We start from the raw sequence: 11,855 nt of genomic DNA on the forward strand, positions 1-11,855 counted from the left end.
ACCGGGGATTGAACTCGGATCCTTGCACTTGCAAGGCAGGCGGCCAGATATTGTTTTTTGGAGGGGGTACTGGGGATTGAACTTGGGACCTTATGCTTGTGAGGCAGGCGGCAGAACCACTGAGCTAAAAACCTGGGCCCCGATACAGGTAATTCTTATAGTTGTGAGCAGAACTTCCCATTCTGTTAAGTAGTAATGGGTCAGTGAAAATAGTGAGAGTATTAATTTAGGATAGGGGCTTGGCTACTTTTTTAAAAAAATGGAGACCAAGCAACAATGGCTTAACTTAATGGAAAGATTCTTCCTCATGTGAAAGTCTGAGCTCTTAGGTGAATGTGCTTCTGGTACGCTTCCCTCTTACTGGCAAACTGATTTTTTCCCACACTCTAGTCTATAGGAAAGGAGAAGAGGAGAACCACACACGTCTTCCCTTTGAGGCGGCGCGTTATAAATTTACTTCTCCTTCCATTCCACTGGACAAAATTTAGTCCCATAGTTACTCTTAGTTGCAGGGCAGCCTGGAAAATATATGCTCTTCTCAAGGGAGCCACTGTTAGTTAAAGCTCATGAGAAAGGAGTTCTGTTAATGAGGTGAATTAGAAAGATGGATATAGTTGTACAGTTGTCTTGTATCTAAAATGACCATATACAACTATTACCAAGTAAAAAGTTTCACAGACTAAGGCTTTTCCAGTTAAATACTACACTCCATGAAGCTTGGCACAGTGGCAGATGCATGTAATTCCACTTTGGGAGTCTGAGGCAAGAGGATCACAGTTCAAAACCAGTTTAGGCAACTCAGTGAGACCCTCTATCAAAAGGTGGCTAGGGTAAATAGCACTTTTAAAAATAAGTGAATTCAAACATCACACATCTTTCAAGATGTTATCCATTGGTTATTGTATTATATAGTTTTAATAATTCTGTTTCAAACTCTTTAACAACACTTTGTAAATTTTAACTCATTTTAGTTGATTTTTATCGATATAGTAAAAAAAATGTGCTGAATTTTAGTAAAATTCACTCTTAGGTGTGTTTTAATCTCTAAAAAAAAAAGAATGACAGCTTCTTAAAAAAAAAAAAAAGGAAAAGAAAAGCTGGCTAGGGGAGGGGGTGTCTACCTAAGCCTGTGGCATGGGTCTGGACATGGGCCATGGAAGGGCCTGGGTCTAGGGAGCTGGTGCTGAATCTGCGGTTACCAACCAGCTTATAAACTTCCAATGGAAAGTTGATATGGCTCTATGCTTAGATAATTCCTGGGGTTTTTTGTTGTTGTTGTTTTTTGAGATAGGGTCTCACTATGTAGTCGAGACTGACCTGGAACTCACTATGCAGCCCAGGCCGGTCTCAAACTCACAGCAATCCTCCTGCCTCAGCCTCCCAAGTGCTGGGATTACAGGCGTGCGCCACACGCTTGGATTCCTGATTTTTTGTTTTCTGAGACAGGATCTCACTCTAGTGGCTGGCCTTGAACTCATGGTGATCCTCCTGCCGAGTTTCCTGAGTGTTGGGATTAAACATGCACCACTATACTTGGCTCAGTTGCAGATCTCTTAAATATTCTTATGTTACAGTGATGCTAAAAGTGACAAATCATTTAAGCCAATCAAATAAGTAGTCTTTTGAAATGACAATTCCAGAGTTTTAGAATTTCTATAGAGAATTCAACAGGTCTGGGGATGTAGCTCAGTAGCTTGCCTGGCAAGCACAAGGTCCTGAGTTCAATCCCCAGTACTGAAGGGGAAAAAAAATTCAAGAATACTATTTTTATTGAAACTCTTTGAAAATTGATTATATGACTGATAAAGTGCTATCATAACTAAAAATAATGGATTTCATCTATAAAAGAATTGCATAATAATCAAGTGATTTTACGGCTGGGATTTACCTTGGTTCTGCCTCTGGCCTCGTAAGCTTAAGGTCCCGAGTTTGATCCCTGGTACCAAAAAAAAAAAAACAAAACAAAAACAAATCAAGTGATTTTATTGACTGAATATGCACTTTTGCTTTTCCATTTTTTTAAATACTAAAAAATAAATAAGTAGAATTAGTGGTTAATTGACTCACGACTTGTGAATGTACTAGAAGTGAATGAATTGAACAACTTTTGTTTTGGTTTGGTTTTGAGACACAAGGTCTTGTAATATAATTCAGGCTGGCCTTGAACTCAAGATGATACTATCTTGGCCTCCTGAGTGCTGGGATCACAGGTGTGTAACACTATGCCTGGCTCTGAAATGAACAATTTTAAAGGGTATATTCTGTGGTATGTGAGTTATATCCTAACTTTAAAAATCAGGCAAATATCTGAAAACAGACAAAAATAAAAAGTTGGGTCTGTAGCTCAGTGCCTAGGTTCAATCCCCAGCACTACAAAACCAAAAGCAAAAACCACACACCAAGTCAGGTAATCCCAGCACTCGGGAGGCTGAGGCAGGAGGATCCCTGTGAGTTTGAGACCAGCCTGGGCTACATAGTGAGTTCCAGGTCAGTCTCAACTACACAGTGAGACCCTGACTCCAAAAAAACAAAAAAACACACAAAAAAAACCAAAAACAAACAAACCCAAAAACCAAAAAACCACACACCACACTACACCACACCACAGAAAGGAGAGAGGGAAAGAAAGAAGGAAGGGAGGGAGGGAAAGGGGGAGGAAGGGAAGGAGGGAAGCAGGTTGGCTCTATGATATGCTTCTTCCGTAGCTATTGATATACCAGGATCTCTTCTCTTTCTCAGTGTAGAAAACTACGCCAATTGATTTTATGACACTGATAATGACCAAGTGAAGCCCCAATGAAGAACTCATGTCTTTATTATAGCACAGTATTTAGTTACACTTAATATCTGATTCAAGCCAAGCATAGTAGTGTGTGTCTATAATCTCAGTAAGTCAGGAAGCTGAGGGAGAAAGATCTCAAGTTCACAGCCAGCCTGGGCACCTTAGCAAGACCTTGTCTCAAAATAAAACAATAAGTAAATGAATACAAAGAAAAGAAAAGAAAAAAAACAAAGGGCTAGGGATGTAGCCCAGTGGTAGAGCACTTACCTAGGAAATGCAGAGCTCTGGATTCAAGCACCAGTGACACACACACACAGGATTCAAATATGGAGAACCGATGGTGATTATTATGTTTTGTAGAATCTACAGTGCTGAATTTAGTGAAAAAATTTTGGGTATGTTACAATAAAAAGACAGCTGATATTTGAAAGCCAACCATGTGCTAGGTACAACAATAAGGGAATGTTATGATATCTATCTTATTTACAGATGAGACACTAAGGCAGAGAGGGTAACATATGCAACCAATAAGCGAAAAACACTAGGCTCCAAAACCTGTAATTGTTCTAAGTAACAATGTATCTCAATTAAAAATTTTTCCAATGATGTTAACAAAGTATAATAATAGATATGATTAGTACAGAAGAATTAGGGGTATAACTGCTTAAAATTTCAACTCAACACCATAGGGTCCCTTTTATTCACAGAGAAAACTAAATTCTAATTTTAATTAAAAAGCTGAGGACTGGGGGTTTGGCTCAGTGGTTCCACCGTCTGCCTTGCAAGCACAAGGGCCCAAGTTCGATCCCTGGTACCAAAAAACAAAGCAAAACAAACAAACAAACAAACAAAACAACCAAAGCAAAACAAAAAAAGCTGACTCAAACAAAACCCAAACAAAAAAAACCCCAACTCATTTACATAAACTCCTTTTACATTAGACTTTTTTTCTAAAACTCCCTTACAAAATTAGGAATACCACATGACAGACAAAAACGGCCTATATGAAATTTGTAGGTATATTTGCATAATATGAAAACAACTATGGAGACTACAGAAAATGCCATTTACTCTTATACTGCTAATTTAAATATGTATTTATACTTGCAATGGACATACTATTTTAATCTCACAATTTTAACTGTTAAAAGTTGAACTGATAGAAGCTATGTATTTTAAAAATTTGCCAGAAATAAAGTACATATATAACATCTGATATTTCTAGCTGTTGGACTTTCAATATAGTTAATACATTAACTAAAAATGGAAGCTTTTTAATGGAAAAGGACAACTGAGAGACTGCGGTGAAACAATGTTTACTTGACCAAATAAAAATCAATTATTTCTTGTCTGAAAACGGTTTTTTTCTTTGTAATTTTACTATCTGTTAGGTCATGCCAATAAGGTCAAATAGAAAAATATATTTAAGGTTCTCTCAACACAAAAAGAAAAAGAACTCACCCATCAAATACAAATATACTATTTTATTCTAAGGTAATATTTCTGTGGTTTCTGCAAAGGGAAAACCCAAAGGTTGTTAAAAACCAAAAGAACAGAAATAATGATTAGATGTTACTTGTTTCTTTGTTTTTTTCCTTCCTTGGAAAAAAATGTAATTTTATACAATTTTAATAAAATAAAAAAGCAAATAATTAGATACAACATCAACAGCTACACTTAAGAGGAATAACCAATAACTAATTGGTATTTTCTCTTGTGAATTAGTTTAGGGTTCTGGACAACTCTGTGTAGTAACATGCAGTTTAATCCTGATACAGTCATTTATTTGGGTACTGGTTGTTCTCAGTTAAAAGATACAGATTTTTTGTTTGTTCTGGTATTTTATAACAATTTATCTACTATACTAACAATATTTGTTTTTTCATACAACTACAGACAGGGAAAATGTTAGTGTTTATACAAACCATAAAATTAGTATAATGGGACTATTACACCTGATGTTTCTGGATGGTTTATTGGCAGACTTATCAGACAATCCAATTTTTCCTCCAACTGAACAAGGTCTGGAAGGAAAAAGTTTTCCAGTAAGAAATGACAAACACAGATGGAATTAATCATACAGAATCAGGGCAGATTTACTTCTTTCACACAGTTTTTGGTAACATGAGATTCATTACAGGAAGAGGGACAGAATCATCAAGTACACAATGTCAAAAGGCCCACTTTTAAATTTTTTGTAGTTAAATGACTTTCATTTATTTAAAATAAAAATAGTAACACTTGCCACTCCCACCTAAAATATGGGAAATACTGGAAAGTTTTTCAAGGTCAAACTTTTTTCTAAGAAGTTTTTTACTTTCAAATTTAGGTAAGGTCAAATTAACCTTAGCTAAAGAAGTTCTATGATGACTGACCAATGTCATAAAAGCTCTGACTCAAATTTTGTGGGGAAGAAACTGAGAATGGAGATGAGGGAGATGAACTGATATGCCACACACGCCTATGACTTGCAATCCTCAGAGAACTACTAAAACAGCTAGCGTTTTGAATAATGCTATAAGATCTCCTATGGATAAGCAAGATAGTCAATGTCTTTCTATGCTCATCCCAGAATCCCTATTTTTCAAGTTTTTTAGGGCAACAAGGTTATCCATCCAAATGCTTTACACAGGAACCTACGAAGACCTTTCTACCATAATTTGGGTAGCTAAGTAATACTGTGTCTTTGTGGACTCACCCACAAGTTTGCCAGTTAAATGACTGTTCTTTTTAAATGGAAAGGGCCTCCAAAAACTGATGCAAAAGAAAAATAAAAGGAATCATTTGGAAATAGGAAGCTAAAACAATGGGAGAAAAGCTGCCACTAGGAAAAAAAATGAAAACAAAAGGAAAGCCCCCATTTCTGTGTGCCACAGTTGAGGCTATGAGACAGCAGCAATAAAGGCCAACTACACCCAGAGAAGTGGGTATTTTAGTGGGGTTTCTACAAACATTTCAAGACACTTGGGGTCTAATGAGCTCCACAGATTTCTGTGTGCATAATTAGTTTGTGGAATATCATCTCTTTTATCCTAATTTACCCACATCCAGATCCAGAAAGTGAAAGGGACACATTGCTATGTTAACAGCAGTGAAGGTCATTTTCCCTGATATGAGGGGCTATGGTAAAAGCACCCAAGGCTTCTATCCTTCACATAATTGGCTTGGCAGTGAAAATCAAAATCAAGACCACTTCATTATGTTTTAAAAAACTTTGAGCATTTTTATTGGGTCTTCAAGTCTGGGTCCCACAGTCCTCACAGGAGATCACTCTCAGCTCTGTACTGATTTCTCCCCTGACTTTTATGGAGGGCTTGCTCAAGTAGCCTACTGTAGCCAAGGTCTCACTCCAAAGCTACCTTTCTAAGGTCTAAGGTTACTACGGTAGAGTTTTATACAACAGTTTTCCTTAAAAATATTCCACAATTTGTTATTCCCAAACAAAATAAGATTATGCACCACTCAAGAGAAATTGGTTAGTCATTCTGAAGATGTCTAAGAACTATTTCACTGCCAAAGAACAATTCTCAGTACATATTTCTTTCCTTCAATTTTTGTTTGTACATCCACACTGTGGTTCATTAGTCATGTTTCCCATTGTCTCACAGTCAAGTCAAGAGGACTTGGACTTATACATCGCTTTCCAGCAGCTGGATGCTTTCACAGTTTGGTGCATACCAATGTGTATGAAAATAGGAACTTCACTTCCATCTTAATCTGATAATTCAACATCAGAGTCTTCAGATTTGGCTTTGGCAAGTTCTTCATGTACCTCCCTCACCATGAGAATACGTGTTAACATGGTATCCAGGGTACCAGGGTCTATCGGGAATGTGGAGTACCACATGGGGCTATTCGGGACACAGGAGCGCTCAGGCTGAAGGTAAAACACATCATTCCTCTGCTTCACACTTTCAGAACTATCCACAGAAAACAGAAAAAAGAAAGAAAATTGAGGATCAGAGAGTACAGAAAATACGAACTGTTCTTTAATAAACGGCTCTCAACTTCTCCCCACTGTGACTCACAGATAAACAACGTAACCACAGAGATAAATAAGTCTGTAAGCATTTACCTCCCAGGAGTAACATGTAACACATAACTCTTTATCTTTTGTCATATACTCAAGAAGTAACAATGGATTGGAAGTATGTAAACAGAAGACAAAAACTTTAATCCTTGTAAGAGCAACAAAGTCAACCCATGTATGTTACTATGACTGAGAATCACATATCCTATGTTCAAAGTGTCCTAAAATGAAACTTTTTTTTTTTTTTGAGACAAGGTCTGTAGTTTTGGCTGTCCTTGAACCCACTGTGTGGCCCAGGCTGGTTTCGAACTCGCAGTGATCCTCCTACCTCAGCCTCCCGAGTGCTGGGATAACATGTGCACCACCATGCCCGGCAGCCTAAAATGAAACCTGAGGATACTACATATCACTGGACAAACATAGCCAGCATTATTTCTCTGGACAAAAAGTTCTTTATCTACTATGGATCATAGAATTTTATAATCAAAAACTTCCTCTAAGAAAATTAACAATAAAATATTTCTGTCCCTTAAAAGTTGTTTTTTTACTTACAGGTTTAGCAAAACAAGCTCTCTTCAGAATTTCATTATATTAATAATAGATCACTATAAATTTAGCTATTACATAAAGGTTGAGCAACACTTGTAAAGATCAAATAGTAGCAGTGATTCTTGCTTTTGAAGTGATTTATTTGTTCCTTAGTTCAAAATCTAGGCAGATAATGAGAGTGAAGAAAAAATGAAACTGGAGGAAAATCTCTAAGGTCATAGGCCGGCTACATTTCTGATGTTCCAGCATCTAAAATCCAACCTATATTACCTGAGTTTTGAGGTGCACTGTATCTTGATTGGAGGACACTTACCATTTTGACAGATAAAACTCATAAAGTCGAACTGGACATCTCAGTGGATTGTCAGTATTCTCTGCCATCTCCACGCCCACTGGAACCTCATCGTCTTCATTTCGTTTCCTTTTGCCAATAGTTATTTTATCTTAAGACAGGAAATGATAGTCAAAAAATTATTTTAGAAAGGTCTATTATTCCTTAAGTCTCAAGACACCCAATAAGCTTTGCTTCATAGACAGAACTGTGCCGTTGCTCTTTCACTCACTCGTTCAACAAATATTTATTTGGCTCCGCTAGAGGTATGAAACAACATTCTAAATGCTAGTTATAGCACTAAACAAAGTAGTATCGTATCATGAGAAAAGGCACTGTTTTCGGGAAAAATTTTCAGTAATCATCTGACAGAATAAGAACAAAACCTTTTTCACCAAAAGACTTTTACAGAAGCCAACAGTTATTAGAAAGCCAGTAAAAAAACAAGGAAAACAGCCTACTTCTTTCCTACTTTTCCATTTAATCTTCAAGAAAACATTAGGTGGATTTGAGAATCCAAGAAATAAGACTTTCTACCTTTGTTTTTTGAGACTGGGTCTTGCTAAATTGCTCAGGCCTGGCCTCCAATCTGAAGTTGTTCCACCTCAGTGCCATCATACCACACCCATCGTAACAGCTGCTCTTGATTGGTTGAGTAATTTCCTCAGCTTCCTGGAGTGTAATTTCACAAAATTCACCCCAGTTTTCTTTACTTACAAGCCACTTACATAGAGACTTCGACCATTATTTAGAAAACAAGTGGAACTTATTACCAACCTTGTCAAACACCTAATTAGAAAAATTCTTGTCCTCTAATATCAATTAAGAGCACAAAGTGGATTACAAATTAAGGAAACTAAGAAAACAGGACAAAGACAATAAGGTGAAAGAGAAATCTTAAATATTTTTTAAAGGAGCAATTCAAAACAGTTTACACAAAATTGCAAATCATAATTATTTACAGATTTTAGTTTCAGAAATTTTAAATTTTCACCAGGTGCAGTAATGTGCATTAGCTACTCAAGAGGCCAAGATGGGAGGGTCATGAGTTCAAGGCCAGCCTGGCGACTGAGACATTGTCTCAAAACAAACAAACAAAAAAATTTTCATATTCCTAAATCCCATTGCACTCTAAGAAGTAGCAACTCAATTTTGAGACTTTGAGAACTTATGATTCTGGTCAAAATTAATAAGCTTAATTTCCAGTTCTATGCAACCAGAAATATTTCATTGGTACCTCTGTTTACAAACTCAGTTCACTTCTTGATTCTGGTTGAAAATCCAACTGGATAAGAACTGAATCAAATTTCCCCATAAGGTCAACAAATTTGATTCAGTTCTTGTCCAACTCAGTTTGTAAACAGAATCATGAAAAGAATTAAGTTCGCGAACAGAAGTTATCACTGTTATTTATTTTTATTTTGAAACAGGGTCTTGCTATATAGTTCAAACTGGCCTTGAACTCATTGTGGAGCCCAGGCTCGCCTTAAATTACAAGGATCCTCCTGCCTCAGCCTATCAAGTGCTGATATTACAGGTATGTAATTTTAAAATATTAGAAATAAGTCAGACGTGGTGGTGCACGCCTGTAATCCCAGCACTCGGGAGGCTGAGGCAGGGGGATCGCTGTGAGTTCAGACCAGCCTGGGCTACATAGTGAGTTCCAGGTCAGTCTCAACTACATAGTGAGACCCTGTCTCAAAAAACAAACAAAAAACAACAACAACAAAAAATAGAAATAAACCCGTATTTAACAGACGGTTAAATCAGAAGCCATCTACTAAAACTGCCACTGATGGACTTTAGTTTTACTGTGTCAACACAGTTTATACTGTAGGCCAGCTTTTAAGGTGTTTCAGAATTTTACAGTATTAACTAAAAAAAAGTGTTCTGGTCTAAAAATTATTTAGGTACTAAATATTAAATAGACAAACTAAACCTTAAATAAAGTTTATTTTAATGAGCAATTAATTTATCTCGTGACTATACATCAGTCATTTTCAATCCTGGCCGTACATTAAATTCTCTGATAGTTTTAAAAAAGATTACTTAGGTTTCATCAATTAAACCAGAATTTTTTTTTTTTTGGACAGAAACTCACACTGCAGTTCAGGCTATCCTTCAGATTACTATGTAGCCCAGTCTGGTCTTTAACTCTTGGCAATCCTCCTGCCTCAGCCTCCTGAGTTCAGGCATATGCTAACACACCAACTAAACCAGTATTTTTCAAATTTAAAAGCCAATAAAAGTACACTGAAGAAAGGAATTCCTTTCATATTGATGCAAGCCTTTAACCTACCCTTGACAATAAAGAAAAACATCTAAGTGTTAAAAGAAAGCTACACCTTTTTGTGTCTAGAATTTACAAATTATTTCATTGCAATGATTGTTTCAGTACTTAATGAAACTTCTAATAGTACATCACAGGCCACCACACACCTGGTTCTGACTCCTGCTTCTGTAAAGGTGGGAAGAACCTCAGATACGTCATCTTGGTACTGTACTTTAGAGTCCTGGTCCGTCTCATCACATGGGCAAAGGAAAGTTTCAAGTGCTCAGTAACATTCTTTAGTTGAAAGTATTTGGTATTGAAAAAAAGGAGGGTGTTTAAGAGGACAATTGGTGAATAAGCGCCCAGCTGTTTGCATTCCCACAAATGCTCTTCTTCAATACGAGAGAACATGTAACCTAAACAGAGGAGGAGGAAGAAACATTACTGAGCTCCTGCTACACTGTGCTACATAAGCTCTCAAATTCTAGAACAGGCAGATATGAATGGAAAAAAATGACTGTTTTCCCTTTAAACAGAAGAAACACCATAAAGAAAAAGGCAGAGGATTCTAAGTAGACATTACACTCCTGAAAACGGTTCCCATCTATTACTATTTCAGATAAGAGTGACAAGCTTTCCCTGTGAAAGGCCAGAGGGTACATATTGTAAGCCTTGTGGGTCACAGAGAATTTGAACAACTCTGCTGTGGAAATAAGAAGCCAGAGAAGATACATAAAGCAAAGAGATATGGCTATTTGCCAGTAAACTTTATGGACACATTTGAATTTCATATATTTTCATATCATAAAGCATTGATTCCTAATTTTTTTCTAACAATTTAAAAATATAAAATTCATTTTTAACTCATGGACTACAAAAATAGGAAAGAGGTCAGATTTGGCCCACGGGCAGTAATTTGTAGTCCTGTCATGATGATTAAGCCTACCATCAACTGGTAGCCAAGATCATTAGAAGGCATCTGCCCTCCCTACCACCCACTCTTATTTTTAAAATAAATTTATATTAACTGGTGATTTATCTAAGCTTTTTCTTGAAAATTAGATGTGTAAAGGAAAAATTAAAAGAAGTGTACCTTTAACTGCATTTCCTCAAATGCCCTTTAAATGCAGGTCTTTCTTTACGTTCCCTTCTCAATCCTCTTTGTTGCTTGCTGCTTCTGCATTCTATTCTTGGGAGATTACCCACAAATGTGACTATTATTTCCAAATCTATCTCCCTAGCCACTCTGAATGCTAAGTACATCAAACCACTATGATATTTAGAATGCTGCAAAGGTGCTCTGCAGTCCAACAGAAAGGAAAACTAACAAAATTCAACAACAAACCAAAGACTCTCTTCTCACATATATTATACATCAGGACAAATATAACATATAATAAAAACAATGTTTAAACAGATAACCACGCAACAATTTTTATAAAGCGTATCATAAAAACAATCAAAATAAAAATCCATATTACCATTCGGAAGTATTGTGGGTTCCCATATTTTCAAAAGTTTGGTAAGTTCAATCATAAATCTGGAATAGGGCTCAGTAAAAATGTTATCTATCCTACCATTTTCAAACAGGTACTAAAAGAAAGAAGAAATATATATACATATTGATACAAAGAAAACACTTAGAATATAGTTTTCCCTTCACTTTTCTCTTACATTATCATGAGTCATGTGAAACCTTTAAGTATTTTAATGATACGCAAAGTCATCAAAATATATGGTGAATATTCAACTTTTTAAAAAATGAATTTCAGCAAAAGACACATTGTCATTAACCTTTCACCTGTACTCTCCCTCACTCAAACACATTTATCTCACTGTTCCTGCCACTTTCCAAATCAGTTCTGGAAGGCCTCTTTCATGAAGTTTCTTT

The 11,855-nt window shown here is 36.4% G+C and overlaps 2 protein-coding genes across 9 annotated transcripts in view; one reads left to right on the forward strand and one right to left on the reverse strand.

The window, feature by feature from the left end:
* Kiaa0319l (KIAA0319 like) overlaps positions 1–11,855 on the forward strand; it is a 136,015-nt gene that overhangs the window by 116,646 nt on the left and 7,514 nt on the right. The window lies entirely within an intron of this gene.
* Zmym4 (zinc finger MYM-type containing 4) overlaps positions 4,439–11,855 on the reverse strand; it is a 115,321-nt gene continuing 107,904 nt past the window's right edge. For 4 of the 8 annotated variants that reach the window (XM_010645242.3, XM_033767704.1, XM_010645244.3 and 1 more), the window contains exons 26-29: positions 11,446–11,557; positions 10,132–10,380; positions 7,675–7,804; positions 4,440–6,702 (exon numbers count right to left, since the gene is read on the reverse strand). In XM_010645242.3, the coding sequence (XP_010643544.1) occupies positions 6,495–6,702; positions 7,675–7,804; positions 10,132–10,380; positions 11,446–11,557 (699 nt within the window). In that variant the 3' untranslated portion in view covers positions 4,440–6,494. Of the gene's footprint in view, positions 6,703–7,674; positions 7,805–10,131; positions 10,381–11,445; positions 11,558–11,855 lie in introns of all 8 variants that reach the window. The other 4 variants (XM_033767706.1, XM_033767705.1, XM_010645245.3 and 1 more) reach the window with 2 other exon arrangements.

Source organism: Fukomys damarensis, unplaced genomic scaffold (genome assembly GCF_012274545.1).
Source record: "Fukomys damarensis isolate Sample0158 unplaced genomic scaffold, DMR_v1.0_HiC HiC_scaffold_23, whole genome shotgun sequence".
Classification (NCBI taxonomy): domain Eukaryota; kingdom Metazoa; phylum Chordata; class Mammalia; order Rodentia; family Bathyergidae; genus Fukomys; species Fukomys damarensis.